Source organism: Carcharodon carcharias, chromosome 7, assembly GCF_017639515.1.
Source record: "Carcharodon carcharias isolate sCarCar2 chromosome 7, sCarCar2.pri, whole genome shotgun sequence".
Lineage (NCBI taxonomy): Eukaryota > Metazoa > Chordata > Chondrichthyes > Lamniformes > Lamnidae > Carcharodon > Carcharodon carcharias.
In genome coordinates this window covers 40,515,767-40,537,035 of record NC_054473.1, presented here as the reverse complement: position 1 = coordinate 40,537,035, position 21,269 = coordinate 40,515,767, and the positions used below count along the sequence as shown (strand labels likewise).

The following is a 21,269-nucleotide window of genomic DNA, read 5'->3' as shown; positions in this document are numbered from 1 at the left end:
ATATTTATGAAGCACCTTTAATGTAATAAAGAAAATCACAAGATGCTTCGCAAGAGTGTAATGAAATAAGATATGCCACTGAGTCACATAAGGAGATTTTAGGGCAGATGATCAAAAGTTTGGTCAAAGATGGAGATTTTAAGGAGTGCTTTAAAGGAGGAAAGTGAGTAGAGAGTCAAAGAAGTATAGGGAGGGAGGGTATTCCATAATTTAGGGCCTATGGGCAGCTGAAAGAATGGGCACCTCTGGCAGAGCAGTTGCAATCTGGATGCTCAAGAAGCCTTAATTAGAGGAGCACAGTTATCTTAGATGGTTGTGGGGCTGGAGGAGATAGGGAGGAGCAAAGCCATGGAGAGATTTGAAAACAAAGATGCGAATTTTAAAATCAAGACATTGCTTGACCGGGAGCCAATGTAGGTCAGCAAGCACAGGGGTAATAGGGGAATGTGATTTGCTGCGAGTTATGACACAGGCAGCTGAGTTTTGGATGACCTCAAGTTTACAGAGGATAGAATGTTGGAGATGGAATTGGAATAGTCAAATCTAAGGGCAACAAAAGCATGAGTGAGGGTTTCAACAGCGGATGAGCTGAGACAGGGACAAAGTCAGGTGATGTTACGGAGGTGGAAAAAGACAGTCTTAGTGATGGCCTAAATATTAGGGGTCAAATGTGATACCAACGTTGTGAACAGACTGGTTTAATCTCAAATAGTTGCCAGGGGGAGGGATGGAGTCAGTAGCTAGGGAATGGACTTTGGAGCATCATGACTACCATATCCACTTCTAATGACAAGCCACAGGGAAACATCAAGGGCTAGTGGAGGTGCTGAGAAGCCTGATTGGGGCCTAATTTTAACTCATTCAAAACCCATTCACTTACACAGAGTTAAAATTGAGCTCTAGCTCTTGTCAAAGGTGTGAGTTATGAGCAAAGATGGTAGAACTTGGATTTTCCAGCCTGGAAAGAAGGTATCTAGAAATGATTTTTAGATATATAAAAGATAATTACGTGAAGAGAGAAGATAAAAAATCTGGAACATGACTTAATGTTAATTTGAAAGAATAGGACAAGTAGATATTTATTTAAGCTCGTAAAAGGTAAATTTATAGTTGATGTTTGGAAAATTTTCTTGACGTAAAATGTGGTCAATGTTTGGAAGACTTCCTTGATCAGTGGTGAAATCAAAATTTTGGAACCTTGTAAAAAAAAAGTACGTTAAAATTTGGGTAATTTGGAGTTCTTACAGATGGATGAACTAAGATGGGCCAAATAGTTTTCCTAATCCATAACTGTCTCATGATCCAATGGGACTTCTTATGCAATGTTTGAAAATAGTGTTGGATATATAGTCACTCAACAAGTTCTGGACTACAGTATGTGAGCACAATTCAGGTGTTGGTTATTAGAGTCTTAACAATGGGAAAAATATCCCTGGGCATTGCTGAAGCAATGACAGTTCCCATGGTATGTTGTCAGTTATTGTTGGAAATAAAGAGATAAAAATAATCATATTTTATAATTATACTTTTTAATTATTTATTTGAGGAAAAGGAGGAAGATTTTGGGGAGAGAGGAGGAAATAATAAACAAATAAATGAAGTACTTACATCTCAAGTAAATACTAAGTTAAACCATAGGATACAGGGACTGTGATAATATTTTATCATTTATTTAACAGAATAAGAGTTTTGGAGAGAGAACCAAGTTATTTGCATCATATGCAAGATTTTGAAAAGTGATTCTTAATAGTATTATAAAATTATTATTGTGAGATATGTATTTTTACATCAGTTAAAGAAACATTATTTGTACCTCAGATTGATCATGGGAGATATTGCTTTAGTAAATTTGCTATTAAAGCAATGCATTGTCATGTTAAGCATCAGAAGACTTTGCATTCAGGCTGTAGTGGGGCGAGGATTAACACCTGAAGTATAACTCCAGGTTCTAAAGTACTAGTATAAGCAAAAAGTTATATTACAAGTAAGAATATTTTCTTCCTTGATTGGATAGTGCAAAGATCTTTCTTTGAAATAAGCAGATCAAAATGATCATGTTTAGGGGTGTCAATTCATTTTTCTCTCTAAGGATAAAGAGCACAACATTGAAATATATTATTTCAGCACATTATTTACTGTTTTGCATGTATGTTTAAGAATTGGGAGGAGCGTCTGATTCATGTTCAGGAAACCATTGATGAATGGTTGAAAGTACAAGCTCAATGGCTGTATCTGGACCCCATTTTTTCTTCTGAGGACATTATGCAACAGATGCCAGAAGAGGGGCGACTCTTCCAGACTGTGGACAGGAACTGGAAGGATATCATGAGGCACTGTGTTAAGGATCCCAAGGTACATCCTGATGTTTATCACTATCTCAAAACGTGTAAAGGATGGACAAGATTTCTAATAACTATAGATATTTTGTTTAAAATATTAACCTTCATAGGTTCTGGCAGCAACCTCCCTGACAGGATTACTGGTAAAACTGCAGGATTGCAACCGCTTGTTGGAGAAAATCATGAAAGGACTAAATGCCTACCTGGAAAAAAAACGGCTCTTCTTTCCTCGGTATAGTACATGCTGTGATATTATCAAGCTATTAAGGATCTACTTGGAAGCTGTAAACATATATTTTCTTTGAATAAATAGTGAATCATAGTTTAGCAACAAAAATAAAATAATCTGGACATTCAACAACAGCAACTTGCATTTGTATAGTCTCTTTAAAGAAGTAAAACATCCCAAGACATTTCAAAGGAGTATTAGCAAACAGAATTTGACACAGAGCTAAGTCAAAATCTTGGAACTCCCTCCCCAATAACACTATGGTTGTACCTACACCACATGTACTGCAGTGCTTTAAGAAGGTAGTTCACCATTGCCTTCTAAAATACAACTAGGGATGGGGCAATGAATGCTGGCCTTGCCAGCAATGCTTTCATCCCATGAATTAATAAAAAAAAATTACAACAGATGACTAAAAGCTTAGTCAAAGAGGTAGGTTTTAAGGAGCATCCTGAAGGAGAAGAAATGCGTAGAGAGGCAGAGATGTTTAGGGAGGGAATTTCACAATTTATGGTCCAATAGAAAGCATGGCTGTCAATGGTGGAACAATTAAAATAGGAGATATACAAGAGGCCAGAATTGGAGGAGTGCAGAGGTATAGGTGAGTTGTAGGGCTGGAAAGGTTATAAAGATAGTGTGGGCCAATCCATACAGGGGATTGAAACAAGGATGAGAATTTTAAGCACAGGGTGTACTGGACTTGGTGTGAGTTAAGATATGGGTTGCAGAATTTTGGATGCGCTCAAGCTTATGGAAGGTCCAAGATGCAAGGCGGGCCAGAAGTACTTTGGAATGGTCAAATCCAAAAGTAAAAAGACACAGTCCAGAACTTTTTGCTCAGCGTGCGGGCGTGCGCCCGACATGCTCAAGCATAAATAACATGCAGTGATGTTGGGTGAGTGTCCTGACGTCACCACGCACTCACACGATATTTCACTGGGCAGGCACACGCAGGAGTCAGCCGCCTGCCCGCTGACAATTAAGCGGCCTATTAAGGTCCTTAATCAACTAATTGCTTGGAATTTTTCACTGCCCATCCAACAGTTCAGCCTCAGATAGTTGCCAGGGAAAGGGGTGGAATATTGTGCCCTCCCCCGTGGCAAGTTTGGTGACAGAGGGGCATTTAATGAAGTGTAAGGATGGCAGGGGAGGACCCTGCCACCTTCCCACTTCCATCCTGATTAAATCTGTGGCGGGAAAGTTCATGGATAGCCTTCCTGCCCCACTGCCAATTGATACCCTTAAGTGAGCAATTAATGCCCTCTAGTGACCAACATATTTATTCTCATCCACCTGCAAGTGGAAAAATATTGCAATTGTCTACCTTTCAAATCCTTTCATAATCTTAAAGGTCTTGATCAGGTCATCCCTCACTCTCTTTTCTAGAGAAAACTTTACAACCTGTTCAATTTTCTTGATTAGTATAACTAAGCAATTAGTGTCCTCTAAACAGCCTCATCCTGCTACTGCTGGTATTAATCTAGTGAAGGGAAGGGCACTCGCCATCCGGGGAGTACGACAAGCAAATCCTGGTGTATTTACTTGAGGGGTCCAGGGTGGGGATTGTGATTGAGCAATCGGTAATGGCAGAAATGGCATAGTAGACGGCAAGCTAAAAGGATTCATATAAAGAGACCCAGTGCCTGATTGAAGGACCCGGAATCAGGAAGTTGGGATCACTGAAAGCCATCCCCTTACCCTTAATGCTAACCCCCCTGTCCCTCCCACACCAACCTCGCTGCATGGCCCCCTTTCTGCATCACTGACCTGTCCCTGAGTCCCTCCTAAATCTGAGGGTTTGCGTGGGTGTACTAAGGCAGCAGACACCACCACCCCAGTAACATTGCTGTACAGGGAAGAGCTTTCAGCCTCTGATTGGCTGGCAGCTCGGTGGGCAGGGCTCCTGTCCCTGGGGACCTTGATCCTGGGACAAGGCCCGTCGCTGTGCAGTGCCTGAGTGGTACAAGATGCAGTGGGCCTTTCCGAAAAGAGGCGACATGGGTATCTCGACTGAGCCCGTGACTGAGACCCCCCATCATCTCCACAAGATTCTGCCCTGTTTCTTCCATCTTACCAATATTTAGTTGAAAGAAATTTCTGCTCAGCCAGTATTGGACAAACAGTTTGACAATTTGGAGAAACAGAGTTGGTGTTTTAAGTCCGTATGACCCTTCGATCTCTCTCTACAGATGCTGTTAGACCTGCTGAGTTTTTCTAGCATTTTCTGTTTTTGTTTCAGATTTTTTGCATCCGCAGTATTTTGCTTTTATCCTAGAATAGTGTGTGCAGTTTTGGTCTCCCTATCTAAGAAAAGATATCCTTGCCATATTGATGGTGCAGCGAAGGTTCACCAGACTGATTCCTGGGATGGCAGGATTGTCGTATGAGGAGAGATTGGGTCGACTAGGCTTGTAATCACTGGAGTTTAGAAGAATGAGAGGGGATCTCATTGAATCGTATAAAATTCTGACATGCTTGGACAGACTGGATGCAGGGATGATGTTTACTCTGGATGGGGGTGTCTAAAACAAGGGATCACAGTCTCAGAATAAGGAGCAGGCCATTTAGGACTGAGATGAAGAGGGATTTCTTCACTCAGAGGGTAGTGAATCTTTGGAATTCTCTGCCCGAGAGCTGAGGAGGCTCAGTCATTGAGTATGTTCAAGACTGAGATAGATAGATTTCTACATATTGAAAACACCAAGGGATATGGAGATAGTGCAGGAAAACTGTGTTGAAGTAGATTAGCCATAATCTCATTTAATGGCAGAGCAGGCTCAAAGGGCTGAATGGCCTACCCCTGCTTCTATTATGTTTTTCTGTCTAACTGTATTTGTAAAGTGCCTTGGAACTTTCCTGTTACATTAAGGGCAGTATATAAATGTAAATTATTGTTAAGACTGTAGTAGCCTAATGTGTTATGCTTAATGTTTCTAGGTTTTTCTTTCTTTCTAATGACGAAATGCTAGAAATCCTTTCTGAAACCAAAGATCCATTGAGAGTACAACCCCATCTGAAAAAGTGTTTTGAGGGTATTAGCAAACTGGAATTTCTTCCCAATCTGGACATCATTGCAATGTTCAGTAGTGAAGGTGAACGAGTTGAACTAATTGATAAGATTTGCACTTCTGAAGCTCGTGGTGCTGTTGAAAAATGGCTGGTTCAGGTGGAAGATATCATGCTAAGAAGTATACATGATGTTATTGATCAATCACAACAGGTATGACTTAATTTTCATCTTCTAATGCTGAATCATGTAGATGAGATTAGAATGTTCAGCAAGTCTATATAAATAATATGTCAAAGATTATTTTCTCATGATTGTTTTCAAAATTTGTTTTAATTGCTGCTTTTTGAGCAGCTGAAATCCCATTTCTGCATGGTAAAGCTATAATTAGATAAATTTATGTACATATTTTTAAGAAAAATGCATTGACTGATGTTTTCCCATTCCATTTCCCAACATCTTTCTTCTTTCATCTCGAAAGCCCCAGTTTATCAATAATTCTTCATTGGTCTTTTAATTCCAGATTTGTTTTAAAATCCGCATTCGAACTCAGGTCCCCAAAGCCCAGAACGTTACCTGGGTCTCTGGTTTACTAGTCCAGTGGCAATACCACTACGCCACCACCTCCCCCAGTATTCCTAATCAGATATGAACAACTTGTTTAAGTTTATAAAAGAGAATTCTTTTGTATTAAGTAAACGTAGGTAGTATGTCATGTTTTTTAAATAATAAATTTTCTTGTGCTCCTGTAGGATTACCCAGAGACCAAGAGGTCAGATTGGGTGGTAAGTTGGCCTGGCCAGGTTGTAATTTGCGTATCTCAGATGTTCTGGACCGCAGAGGTGGAGTCTGCAATCCGAAGTGGATCACAGGTAAAAACTTTCATCATTGCAGGTTCGTTAAAAAAAGATTCTAAGTCGCTTTATAACATTTTGTATGGCAAGCTGTTCAAGGTGATGGTGGACTGATGCTTTAAGTAGGTGTCATGAGAGCTGCCAAGAAAGTGGTCACATGATTTTCTGGAAGTAATCACTCACCAATAAACATTGATGGAGTGGTCATACCTTCACCTCTCCTTCCCTTTCAGCATTCCAAAGAGACCATTTACTCAGTGACTTTCTGGCCCACTCTTCCAGGACCGTGCCATTAGGCTCAAATGGTGATCAGAAGCCTGCACTGCATGGGGAACAGTCACTCACTGTGATTTTCACTGAATTGGTCAATTAATGGCCAGAAGATGGACATACTGTACAATTAAGGATGGCGGGCTTCTTCCAGTTCCTGTTGAAAAGTCATCAACCTGAAATGTTAACTTTTTCTCTTTCCATTGATACTGCCAGACCTGAGTGGTTCCAGCGTTATCCATTTTTATTTCAGATTTCCAGCATCAGCTACATTTTCCTTTTGTTTTTAGTGGTAACAAGGGGGGTGTCTGCATGGCTCATTGGTGCAGTCAAACACAGCCTGAACTTGTGGGAATCCTGCTATGATAGCAATCCCAATATTCCTTTCCTGCTGACTGCTGGTGTCCTAGAAAATGTTATCTAATTGTTAATTTTGACAAAAAGGGTCTCAATGGCCTGCTTTATATAGGCTGGACTGAAGATTGACTAATGTGACTGGATTACATAGAATTACATGGAATATACAGTACAGAAATGGCCATTCTACCCAACTAGTCCCTGCCCATGCTTATGCTTCTCTCAAGTCTGCTCCCATCTTTCCTCTTCTAAATCTACTATTGTAACTCTGTATTCCCTTCTCCCTCATATACTTGCCTAGCTTTCCCTTAAGTCAGGGGTGGGGAACACCTGGCTCGGGGGCCGGATGTGGCCCGTTGTACTTTTTCATCTGGCCTGTGGTGAAATTTCTAAAAATATATCAGAGAAAAAAATTCCTAGTCATAGTACAAAGAAAACACAGAGTCTGCATTAATTAATAACTTGCTTGCCAACCATTTCGAGCAAAGCCTATTCATAAACAAATTTCTTAACAGCAGTCAGCTGCTGGCTAGGGCAAAAAACATTTGCTGCTTCTATATCTCTTTTAAAGATGCTGCACAATGGAATCATAATGTGTTGCTAATTATTTTGAAACACGTCCGGAACCAAACAAAATACCGAACCGTGCAAAGTGCGCTTCATTGCTGAGCTACTTGTAAGCAAAACATAATTTACATGGCTGAGAAGCCAATGCTTTTGCTATAACTTTTCCTAATTCCAATCTCGCTCAGACAATCTCCTTATGAAAGCACCCAGTAGAGGATTAAAAAGCGGATAGACTGATCATAAATCAGCTGGGAGTGTCAGCGCACTGATGGATGGTCGGATAAATCTTTAAATATTCTCAGAAAATTGTTGGAATTTTAACAGAAACACGTTATTAAAATCTCCACTTGCATCAGGATGTGCTTCAGTTTGTTACAGCTCCCTGTGCTATCCAAGTGTTATTGAAAATGCCTATATCAAGCTTCTGAATATCTCTGCGCACTAACGGTTAACTCCGAGAGTAATACATCTGTGAGTAGCAAATTTCTTTCAGGAGTTCAAGGAAGTAACTATTGCAGTTAAGTCAGTTAATCTAAAAGCAAACCTGCTCACAACAAAAACAAAGACTCTTATAAGATGACCTCCATGGATGGTTAGATGTTTCATTGCAGCGATTGTTTGGGATGGTTGAATATTAGTTTCTCTGATATTATTTCCCTAATTTGTCTGCATGTTTCTTACTGATGTGACTTTCTGAAGCCTAGACAGAGCCTGAGGCAAAAAAATTAAGGGCCACAGTTACTTTGTCACTGGCAATGCATGATCAACTCAGATAGTTGGCTTTAGGAGTTAGAAGAGGCTCCCAGAGGCCTGTGGCAGCATCTCTGAAAAAGCATACATCATTTGATATATAGGCCTGAATCTTCTGAGCGGTGGCAATGATGAGTGGATTGCCACAGTGCTTGAAGATTCCCCCGACTCAATGCTGCTGCGCATTTCTTCCAGGATCTCCCGATCCTGGTTGTCACAGAAATGCGCAGTGTCATTCAGGGAACCCCTTTTAGAGTGGAGCAGAGTCAGGTATGATAGGACACACACCCTTTTTATGGCACTAGATGCTGTATGACAAGTTTAAAGGTCTAGTCTTTGAATGTTAGTGAATGGATGAGTGGGTATGTGGGTGAGATGGATAGTCAGGTTAGGGGTGGTTGTGCCAGAGGTTAGTCAGGTCGGATTGGGTCAGGTCGAGGGTAATCAGGTGATTGGCGGGTGGTTGGGGGGGGCTGGTTAGGTTGGTGGGTGGTCGGGTGGTTGGGAACTAGTAGGCATGGGTTGGGGGGGTGTGGGGGGGTGGTGGATCAGGTGGGGTGATTGGGAGGCTGGTCATTTGTGGAGTTGGACAGGTGTTGGACTAGGTTTTAATCTGTCTAACATTTCTTGGGTAACTATCCAGGTGTACACCTTGGAACTGTCTGAAGTCTATGACTCTAGATCAGAGTTGGAGACATTTGTAAAGGGTCAAGGGGAGCAGGGGAAGTTTAAACTTCCTGGGCAATTCTCATGCAGATCCATGCTTCATTACATCCGCAATGCCCTAATGTGCATCTTCATTGATACGTCCAGTCTCCACCTAAATGTATGTCACACTAGATCTGCTTGAAGCCTCATTCACTTGCATGGCCCTATTGCTTTCCCTGGAGAGGGATTTAAATAAAGTGTGAGAGTTTTAAATTTTGAGTGTTTGGAAACCCAAAACCAAAGAGAAAGGAGATTAATAGGCCGAGAGAAATGATTAGCATGATCAGTAGTGTCTTGGATTATCTGAAATTTGCACCAATGATAAACTGAACAAATTACTGTGCTGTAATCTGAACAATAGTATTGGGAGAAAACCTGATGGTAACTATCTTTTTTTATATAAATAGTAATGTAAAGAACCTTTTCTGCTCTATTTTGGGTAATTTCTGGGAATTGAGTTATTTGCAGAGAACAGTGGCATGCTAACATTACATGCTTGTTGCAACCAGGATATAGCTCTGGGAACTCAAAATAATTTTATAGTGCCCTGTTACAATCAGGTGAGGAGAGGTAAGATGGCTCCCCTCTTTTCCCACCCTTCATTTGACCATAAAAGTTTTTTTTTTTAAAAGGGTATGCTTGTCAGTTTGTTGAGTGTTTAAGTGCTGTGACTGTAAAACACACACACACACACACACACACACACACGCACACACGTACACACGAGTTACAGAGTGGGAGGATAGATCAAACAGGCTTTTTAGAGCCTGATAAAAGTTAAAGATATGTGGGTCTTGTAGATCAATGATTTGAATGTTCCAGGCTGGTTCAGTAGCCCTTAAGGATTTGGTGTTGAGGTGGCTTAAAGATGTTGGTGGTTGATGTATCTTGTCTTCCTGAGACAGCAGCTGCTGGAATGATTCTCTTTTAAAATCCCTGCCAGCAGCACATGGATAGTCAAACAGTAGACAGGGTTCGAGCTTGCAAGATGGGTGAAGAGAGAGAGGACATCCATTCGGGACCTTCTGTCCCCTGTCTCTTCTGCTCTGTTGGTTTCCCATTCTGACTTTTCTCTTTTGGTACTTAGGGTAATAATATTTGTTATCTGTAATTAGTTTTGATCATGTGACCACATGATCACTACCTCTATTGTCCACCCAGATGATTTGAGGTTAGAAGCCATTGCTGCACAATGGAGATGTATGATGGCTGTTCACACCTGTTTATGATAAACTGCAGCTTCCTTCCTTAAGTGGTGAGCTCAGAAACATGGGCTGGAATTGTGTGCTTTTGCTGTGGCAATCTTGAAGGTGGGTTGGGGACTTACTTAGGCTGGATTGTGGCGTACAGGAAACCCGACGCCTTTCCCCCTCCACCAGAATTAAGTTCTAGAGTCTCTAAAGTGGCCAATTAATGACCACTTATACACCCTATCCCGTTGTTGCTGTTATTAACACAGCTGCAGGCAGGCATGTCACCATGCGGTGTGCCCAACAAGTAAAACCGTGCGGCCAGCTTGTCACCTTCATGGGGTGGCGGTGGGATGGTGGGGGGGGGGGTTCTCCTCGATCAAAGGCCTGATTGAGAGATTGGATATTGGGTAGCGGGGGTCCAGGGGCCTGCTGAGAGCCACCTGGTGCCCTTGCTGCCGACCCCACTGAACCTCTTCTACCTACATCAGTTACCTGTGGCCTGGGTCACTCCATGATCCTGGTGCCTGTCCTTCTGGCAGCAGCCAATGCCTCCCCAGTGGCACTGCTGAGCACATTAGCTGGCAGCTCTCGGTAGGTGAGACTTCTGCCCCTGGGGTCTTGATTCCAGGGGAAGGCCCACTACTGGCCTTGCTCCTGCCTGATTTGTGTGTTGTTTGGCATGTCTTCCTGAAAAGAGGCAGCAAGGGTGCCTCGCCAGTTCTCCAGCCAGCTGGTGAGACCCCTGATGAATCTGGATTTCGAATTTTGGTAAGGGCACAGGCAATTGGCGGTGCAAATCCCACAAATGGTTTCATCTCCAGCATATCCATTCAAGAGAGGTCATTTAATTAAGAACTTTCTAGAGACTTGAAATAATTCTTGAGCCTGTGCAGAAATTGAGTCACATGACTCTTAGTAGCCATCTTAGCAGCTGCTGTTTTTGTAACAGTGATTTTCAGCCAATAAATACATAAAAGCTATTTTTGATGTAAAGTATGGCTTTGCAGCAGCCCTAACTCAATTAGAGTGCAAGCACCATTCAAGTGATCTCACTGTGGTTTAACAATTTAGAAAAAAAAATTCTTAGGAGATTACACAACAATAGTAGCTTAGTGGTGTGGGACTTGACCAATGCTTTGTAATAGGATGTCTGTTCACTACGTTACCAGGAAATGCTCCATGGTTCTAGGTGCTTGGGCAAAGTTCACCGAACAAATTACAGGACGAGCTTCAAAATGTTAACCACCACTTCTATTTGTTTCTTAGGGTCTGAAAAAATATTGTATTAAACTTCACAAACAGTTGAATGATATTGTGGAGCTGGTAAGAGGGAAACTTTCCAAACAGACTCGTATAACACTTGGTGCCTTGGTAACCATTGATGTACATGCCAGAGATGTTGTTGAAGACATGATTAAACAAGGTATTCAACAAATTTGTAAATAAACATGAATATCACTTAGAGAACATAAATTTCATTGCATCACTTTTGCCTCTGAGTCGGAATGTTGTGGGTTCAAGTTCCCCTCCAGACATTTGAGCATAAAAATCTAGGCTGACCTTCCAGTGCAGCACAGAAGGAGTACTGCAATGTCAAAGGTGCCATCTTTTGGATAGGACATAAACCAAGGTCCTGTCTACTCTCTAAGGTGGATTTAAAAGATACCATGGTACTATTTTGAAGCACAGGGGAAGTATCCCTCATGCCCTGGCCAATATTTATCCCTCAATCAACATACAAAATATTATCTAATCATTATCATATTGCTGTTTATTGGAGCTTGCCTGGAAAAGTACATAATTGGCCGTAAAGTACTCTGGGATGTCCTGAATTCATGAAAGGTGCTATAAAAATGCAAATCCCTCTTTCTTTTAGTTTAAGCTATGCTGCATTTTATGTATATGATTAAATTTAACAATTCTTTCAAACAGGGGTCTCAAATGAGACTGACTTTCAATGGCTTGCTCAACTTCGGTATTACTGGAAAAATGAGAATGTCTATGTTCACATCATCAACTGCGATGTAAAATATGCTTATGAATATCTTGGTAACTCACCACGACTGGTAATTACCCCATTGACGGACCGATGCTACCGTACTTTAGTAAGTTCTTAAAGTTGTTTCTCTAAAGTTAGTTTCTCTTCTTTACAAAGATGCGAGTCAAAATTTGCTGGGGATATTTGCCAGTCTCTTGCTGTAACCTCCAGTTCTATCAGATGTGCATGTTTTCTGGGTGTTCCTAATTTACCTTTCCACTCTCTCTGCTCTGAGCAAGACTAATGGCAGCTTGAAGATGGAACCAATCACAAGATATTTCTACATTTGGAGTTTCTGTCCCTTTACCTTAGTCAGTGTATCAGGAGGCCAGTATGGCAGGTGTAAAGATGCACTGGTGTCCAAAGGGGAGAATATGTACCTCGCTGGTAGGATCCAGGGCAGGAAAGTAGCCTGGACCACCAAATAAAAGAAAATATAAAGATCATGGTTAGGGAAGGGGCTGGGGTATCCATTTCCTCAGTTTGCGAATAGCAGCATTCCTGCCAGCCACGGGCAGGGAAGTAGTGGGGATAGATGTGTTCAAAATATGATTGTCCTCACCTGTCCCCTGTTGATGAGGTATCATCCCCCTGACCTCTCAAACTTTGGTGGGAGTCAATGCTGAAGGGCACCAGTGGACTTGATCATGACCCATGAATTTGCAATCCTATAACCTAATAGCAGGTGTCCAATTAATAAGAAAAATTACAAGAAATTATAGTTTATATCTGCAAGGAGCCCCTTTAATCATTTTATTATAAACCAAATAATGGATTGTTCCCCTTTTATTGCCGGGTGTCTTTTTTGTGTTTCCCTTCTTTTGTTCTTCCATGTGAAATTATTAGCGTTGAATGTATTACACAGATGCCATTTACAGCAGTAGCTGATGTCTACTGTTTACAGACTCCTGCCTCTTCTACTTTCATGTCTATCTTTTTTCTACTCTTTGTTCTCTTGCATTTTATTTTTCTCAGTGCAGTTTCCTCTCAAATATTATCCATTTCAGTTTAATCTTAGAGCCTAATCAGGGGAGTTATGTGATCATTGTAAAGGGAATTTTTTTTTCTCTAATATTACTGTGGGTGACGCAGACATGTTTAATTGAACTGGATAGTCAGACTCCAAGGTTTAAATTATCAAAGGAGTTAGATGTAAAAGCAGGCATTTTGAAATGGAAATAGACGAGCTAACATTTGAATTTGTAGATTAGTTGAGAGGTTGTTTGAATTTCAAAGGGGAATTAGAAGGTGACAAGGAAAATGGTTGCATCTTGCAGGAGTTCATAGGTAAACAAGTAGTGGGATATCATGTTTTATTGAACCAAAAGCAAAAACAAAATGGAAACATGAAAAATCTTATATTTGGAAGAGTTTGAGTTTCAAAGCAAGTTTAAAACAATGGGTCTTTAAGATCAAAAGGGAGAAACTATATTTAAGATTGAAAGCTGTATGGGAGTGGCCATATGAGATCTTGAAAGCTGGACTGCGTGAAGACAGAGTTGTGAAAAAGCAGCTTCTAGCCACCCCAGAAAAGTGCTTGCTTGTTTTAGAAAGCAAAATTTTGTTAAAAGCCTTGGAATTTCATTGTTGAGTGAGGGGAAGAGAGAAGCTTTGAAATACCTTCCTTATAGCAACAGTGAGTGGCTTGTGCTAATATTACTGGATGTTTTATAGATTGAGAACCTATTTGAATTGTTGCCTGGGAGAAAGGTGTTTATCTGGGAGTCTGGCTAAGTAGAAATCTTTTGGGAAATGTTGTAAGACTAAATTTAACTGTGTAACTGTAATCTTGTGTGTTTAAGCTTTCTTTTCTTTTGTTAATAAATGGTTTAATTTAATATTTCAAACTCCCAAAAGTAGTAGTGAACTTTTTACTTTTGACTTCAGTGTATATACCGTATCGTAATAAAAATACAAATTACAAATCATTGTGATAGCTTGGTCAAGTTTCCCTTTGGGATTTGGTCAGCCTAGCAGTTACCACCTACCATATCATAACATCACAGACTCACTTATCTCAAACACCCTGATTTCTTATGAATTGATTAACCAATAGATTCCGCAATAATCTGTCCTGTAACACAGAACATCATAACAGTCTTTAGTATGGCTGAAAAAAGAGATAAGTCAAAGCTTTTCATCTTGCACTCATCAGGACACTTCACAAGAATACCAATATAAGGGGAAAACAACAATTCACACTGTATGAGAAGAGAGTGCTGATTGGTTGGCAAGCGAATTCTGATTGGTTGGGGTGTTGCCAACATTAGGCGTGATTCCATGATTGGACAACATTTGCTAAATAATCCTCAGTGTGCTAAGAATTACATTGACAACCAATTTAAGATTATCAGTCAGGCCCTCAGTGTACTGGAAGCTACATATATTAATACACACGGCCCTGTTCTTTGCAGACAGAAAGAACATGTACACAATTTGCACATGTTTCAAGTAAATAAAATAAATGACAGCAATTTGTTGACTCATTCCTTAGGGTAATGCCTTGACCAATCCGGGTCAAGCTGTCTGGTTTAAATTTCAAGCAATGCTTGGCAGTTAACTGTCAGTCACAATCATTTAGTGCATTTGCCATGGCAAACCCTCTACCAATCAGGGTCCACTTGCCAACCAAACAGCACTCTCGTCTCATACAGTGTAAATTGTTGTTTTCTCCTTATATTGGTATTCTTACAAAGTGTCCTGATGAGTGCAAAATGAAAAGCTTTGTCATGTCTCTTTTCAGCAAAGCTCAAGTTCTGTGCCACCAAATAACAGCCTTTAAAACAACTCATGATTTAAAAACTATTTAATAATAAATTTATTTGAATGTGCTTTATATTCATGCCTGTTTACTCAGTGTTAACAAGCTAAGGAAAATATTCATCAACACATTCCGCAAACAAAATAGATGTTGCTATAGTGATAGAATATGAAAAATGAGCCACTTGTTACAATTAACCCAGCAGAGGTTCATGTGCTACTTGACTGGTTGATGATTTTCTGTAATCCATTGTTTCACATGTATTTTCCCTACATTGTTACTTGCAAATTCTTAATTTAAACATTGATTTAATCTGAAGACAGTGGATGGATGTGACTGTACTGATTGTCCACTAAGTGACACAAAACTGAGATCAAAAGATATTTGGAGCAAGAAACTTAATTTTCATGGGTTTGTGATTTAGATTATTCAGGGATGTTGTGGAGAAGTCTTTGACAAGATCGCTTTCTTCTTAACAGATTGGAGCCTTTTTTCTGAACTTGGGTGGAGCTCCTGAAGGCCCTGCAGGGACAGGAAAGACAGAGTCAGTTAAAGACTTGGCGAAAGCAGTTGCTGTACAATGTGTTGTCTTCAACTGCTCTGATGGACTGGACTACATTGCTATGGGAAAAGTAATTGATAATTTAGAAATCTATTCATGATGTTGCTGAAGCTCATTAAAGTTCAAATTTTAGATTATGCAGCTGTAGCTGGAGGAGGGGGGCACAAACTGTTGCCAAGCTCCACTTGTTTATGAAAGAAATACTTTATTTAGCACCTTATAAATATTCCACAGCATTTCAAACACTTAAAGTAATTGTATATAATACCTGTTGCTATGTAGCTAAACATTGCTATTTATGGAATCTTCTTGTGCACATAGTTACAATGAGGTGAATTACCAATTAATCTATTTTTGATTTTAGTGAAGAAAATATTGGCTAGTAATCAAGCTCATTGCTCTTCTTTGAAGATTTATTAGATTGCAAATGTTCTCCTAAACCTCACAAAGATTGTTTTAATATTTTCAAAGGATGACATGTCTATTGGTAGAGTACTCCATTAGAACTGAATTGGAATATCAGAGTTGATGATGCTCATGGCCTTAAACTGTGATTTTAACCCATACTTTTCTGATCCAAGAGTAAGAGTGCAAGAATATAAGCAAAATTACACAAAGCTCTCCTGTGTTTTACAAGCTAGTTTTTCCCCTTTATTGTGGAGCAGCTATTGCTTCCTTTTCATTTAACATTCCAAGTACTTAATGCACTTCAATTAAATAACTGTTCTGCAAAATATGTAGATTGTATAAAATATAATAGCTGTGAGAAGCTTATTTTATCCTCTTCAGTTTTTTAAAGGATTGGCCTCCTCAGGTGCCTGGGCATGCTTCGATGAATTTAATCGTATCGAGCTGGAAGTGTTATCTGTCGTGGCTCAGCAAATCCTTTGCATCCAAAGAGCAATCCAAAACAATCTTGAAGTCTTTATGTTTGAGGGAACTGAGCTACGACTGAATCCAAATTGTTTTGTTGCTATTACAATGAATCCAGGATATGCAGGACGCTCTGAATTGCCTGACAATCTGAAGGTACACTTTTTTTATTTGTTTGCAGTACTTACAAGTTAGTTCCTGGTTTATTATTTCTGGCTGCCATTTGCTTGAATGCTACTGTTGATTGATCTGACTATAGCAAAGATTAATTAGAGGCTGAGTCATGAGCCAAATGTGTAAGGGGTAACCCAAACTACCAGCCTCTGATAGTTTGAACTTGCCAGTAGCTTTCTCTGCTCTCCCTACATTAGTTGGATGCCTCCATTATCTTGACCCTTCTGGTGTGTACATCACCAGAGTACATGTACATCACTCTAGACAGCTGTCCTTTGGATATCCAAAACAAAAACAAAAATACCTGGAAAAACTCAACAGGTCTGGCAGCATCTGCAGAGAGGAGCACAGTTAGAATTTCGAGTCCGACTGACCCTTTAATAGAACTAAATAAAAATAGAAGGTGAAATATAAGCTGGTTTAAGGGTGGGATGGGGGGGTGTTGGGACAAGTAGAGCTGGATAGAGGGCCAGTGACAGGTCGAGATAACCAAAAGATGTCAGACAAAAGGACAAAGAGGTGTTGAAGGTGGTGATATTATCTAAGGAATGTGCTAATTAAGGGTAGAAAGCAGGACAAGCAAGGTACAGATAGCCCTAGTGAGGGTGAGGTGGGGTGAAGGAATCAAAAAAGGCTAAAAGGTAGAGATAAAACAATGGATGGAAATACATTTAAAAATAATGGAAGTAGTTGGGAAATCTATATAAATTATTGGAAAAAAAAGCGGGGGAATCGGAAAAGGGGTGGGGATGGAGGAGAGAGTTCATGATCTAAAATTGTTGAACTCACTATTCAATCCGGAAGGCTGTAAAGTGCCTAGTTAGAAGATGAGGTCCTTTGGATGTGATGGCCCTGTTCTATCTGTCCTAATCATTCTGCCTGTTGTTACAGTCTGGTTAGGGACTATTAACAGAAGAGAAATACAAATACCTCTTTAACCAATAGACCTACATAAGATTCACTTTTCTAAAATAAAACACAGTTTTATTATACAAAAGAATTAATTAAAACAAGCACTATTAACTTAACAATATTGTTTATATCCACGTATGTTAGGCACTCAGGTTTACTTCTTACTTCCAAGAATTCTCTTAAATATGTCAATCTTAAAAGTTATTTACTTCTGAAGGGACCACCCATTAGTATGCCACAGCTCTCTGGAGAATTTTCCTCAATTCCAGCTATTCTCAGAGGTAAAACTTTCATTTACCCTCTCGACTTGGAAGCCTGAGCCCCTTGTTCTGGTTACTTTTCCAAGCTAACCTGCTGGTTACTTCCTTTTGCCAGGAGACCTACTATAGATTCTACCACTAGCTTCAAATTAGGCAATCTTCTAGTTTCTGTTCCTCACAGGATTCAGACTGAGATTAAGCTTCACCCACCTTCCACACAATCAATGAAGAAGTAACTGTTTTACTTTGCTTGCAGTGTAGATCTGTTTGTCACTTATTTTGGTTAACTTCTCTCAGTGAGCTGCAAAGCACACAAGGTCCAAGCTGCAACTAAAAACCTCTTCCAGTAAACACCTGGCTAAATTGAAACCAGAGGCCTTCCTAAGCTCCACTCATGTCTATGACAGTGTAGCCTGCTCTGGGTGGTCCTCAAACTGACCTTTAAGTATCCCTCATTTACAATTTCACCAGCTAAGTAAGCCCACCTGTTTTTTAAAAAATATATAGCTATCTTCTATTCTGATTATTAAACAAACATGATAACTTTTTGAACTGCCTATTCTTTAGATGTTCCAGCAATCATTAAAGCCCAGCATTTTAATCACTTTACCTTCACAACAATAATCTCCCAGAACTAAACATTACCTTAAAATATTAGCATGAACCATCTGGCCTGTTATCTACCATATTCTGTTCCTCATAACTGTTAAAAATGAGAATGTGAGGGGTACAGGGAACTTCATCGCCTTTTATCAATTGCTCAGATTCTGATAATTTGTGTTCAATCCCAATTAACTGAGATAAATGGACATTAATAGTTAGACTACCATGTTGGAGAAAACACTCTTACCATCATACCCTATGAACTAACTTGTACCTTTCCACTCTATGACCCTCTCTTTTATGGTATACCAAATCACCAGGATTAAAGTTTATCTCAGACAGTTTTATGCAATGTCTCAGAGCTCTGCAAATTTTCTCCAAGACTTCTGACTTGATGAATGCTTTTCTCCCTGCATGTAAAGCATTCAAGTCTGCAGGAAAAAAGGAACTAATTGTATTTCCTTCTAGGACAGGTGGACTACCACTCAGCATGGAAGGTAATTTGGGATTTCTCCCACAGACCAATTGATAAGGACTAAAGCCTACAACTATTTGAAGAAAATTCTTTACAGGGACTGCCTATGCCAAGGCAATTGTAAACTTACAGTTTGGTTGATTGGCCAAGATCTTATGGATCATCTCAATCACTGCATGATTTCTTTCACAGAACTCATTGCTGAAAGGACTTTCAGCCATAGCATTCATGATCACAACGTTCATATTTTCATATGTCTCTAAACTCATCATTAGCAAACTTCCCTTTCCCTTGTCAGTCACAACTTTAACCAGTTCTCCCAATCCAGTCCCTATCCATTTTTCCACAAGTTTATCTATGATCATTCTTTTGTCCTTGCCATGTGTTATTGTAGAAAGATTAAATTTGTTTACCATATCGACAAAATAAAATGGAAATATTGGTCTTCGTCCCACACCTTTAGTCCATGGCTTCTACTTCATTAAAGTCCTATGTCTTCCATACAATGGGACATGCCATTGTCCTTTGATACTTTTTACATATCTTACTTTTTTCACTAATCTCCAGGACAAGGGTTGTATATTCAACCACACCTGCATTCTTTAATCAATGACAAGTATGAGCTAACTGATGGGCATCCATCTCAAAATACTCTGCTTTCAATTTTACTTCTGTTCTAAAGCAACAATGCCAAGGCCAAATTTTGTTTTCTCTTCAATAAGGACATAACCCATGTCCACACATCAACTTCATTTTTCCACTGGTCATAAGGTTCAAGTTCAGACAACATCAGTGGGTAATCATACCCTGACAATTTGAATTTGCCTTCAACCATTTTTCACATGAGTAACTCATTTCACAATCTTCTGTTTGAAAAAAAGGTCTTAGTTTCCAACCTTCATCTTTAGGCAGCTATCCTCTGCTACCATGTTAATTCATTTTGAAGCCAGATACCAAGCTTTTACTTAATACTAGATTTATTTACAGAATACAACATTACAAATATGTGCCTCTCCCCTCACCAACATCCAGTCTCTCTTTTTTTAAAATTTATTCTCTCACGGGATGCGGGTGCCACTGGCAAGGCAAACACCTGTTGCCCATGTCTCTCTTTATATGTTCTTTTAAAGAAACCCATGAAATCAATAAAATAACAAATTACTGAGGGTGACAGCCCCTTAAAGGGAAGTCTGTCATTATATGTGCTCAGTGTACTTAATCAATGCCCTTCACCTGTGTATCTTTAACCTTAATAATACAATAAACATACCATTAACACCCTCTGCCTCACCAAATTGGAGTGCCAAATTCAATGTTGGTGCATGGAAGATATGAAACGTTCTATAGGGTATCCTCAAGAAAATTATCCTTCTTCGAGGCGTCTTCTTTAGGTCCTTTTCACTAGCAAGAGGCTCTGAAAGAAAAGAGTATTGGACAAGTATTGGAATGACGTTAAGAAGTTGAACATTAGCAAATGACAATTTTGAAGTACTACTTGTACTTGTGAAGCTTGCTGATTTTGCTGAGGTGAATGAAGGGTTGCAATTAATAGGCAGACAACCTCCTCAGATAAGCTGCCAGCCTCACCTTTCCCAGTGCTCATGGCTTTGCCTCAGCCACTAATCTTCAAGACTCTTTGCTCTGCTTGGGTAAGGGCTACAACATTGGATACTTCTCCCCCTGTCCTGATGCTCTCCCTGGAATTCTATACTGCCTTGATTTACAGAAATCGAAGGTGAGTGTTGAAAAAGTAAGAGGAGATGTGTACATACAATGCATTTGCTGAGAGCTGGAGAAGAAGCAAAATAGAATGAGAATAGAGAAGTGAAATGTAAGGTTAAGTGTATGGAAAATAAAATGAGGTGGTTGTGCAAGTGTTGTGATGTGAGAAAAGAACGATAGTGTGTTGTGTAAAGAGGGTAAAGGAAGAGGTGAGGATCTTTGGAGTGAGGAAGTGCTGTAGTGTGCCCTTGTGATTTTATGAATGGGAAAGGGGGAAGGCAATTTTTGAGAATGTAGTGGAGAAAGTGAGCGAAGTGTTGATACTGATGGCACTGAAATTGTCGGCCACCTCTGTGTTGTCCTCCATAAGTATGGGCTTAGGGATTCTCTTGACATTACTGGAGAACAATACTGAAACCTTCAGGGACATCATAAAACTGAGGGAGAGGTCCAATATGATTAAGTACCTGTTAAGCACTTAACTGGCTAGTGTTGTGCCTCCTTTATGATTAAGGCACCTGGAGGGTGGTAATCCTGGCCCAAACAGCTGCCAGCCAATTAGAGGCTGACAGCTCTCCATTGCCAGCAGTGCCATTGGGAGTGGTGGCTGCTACC

The 21,269-nt window shown here is 40.0% G+C and overlaps 1 protein-coding gene across 1 annotated transcript in view; it reads left to right on the top strand.

Annotated features, from left to right (window-relative positions):
• Positions 1 to 21,269, top strand: part of dnah12 (dynein, axonemal, heavy chain 12) — a 357,153-nt gene that overhangs the window by 127,467 nt on the left and 208,417 nt on the right. Inside the window, exons 20-27 of the mRNA XM_041191445.1 lie at positions 2,158 to 2,352; positions 2,450 to 2,571; positions 5,506 to 5,788; positions 6,328 to 6,447; positions 11,541 to 11,697; positions 12,207 to 12,379; positions 15,553 to 15,705; positions 16,425 to 16,664. Coding sequence (XP_041047379.1) covers positions 2,158 to 2,352; positions 2,450 to 2,571; positions 5,506 to 5,788; positions 6,328 to 6,447; positions 11,541 to 11,697; positions 12,207 to 12,379; positions 15,553 to 15,705; positions 16,425 to 16,664 — 1,443 coding nt within the window. The remainder of the gene's footprint in view (positions 1 to 2,157; positions 2,353 to 2,449; positions 2,572 to 5,505; positions 5,789 to 6,327; positions 6,448 to 11,540; positions 11,698 to 12,206; positions 12,380 to 15,552; positions 15,706 to 16,424; positions 16,665 to 21,269) is intronic.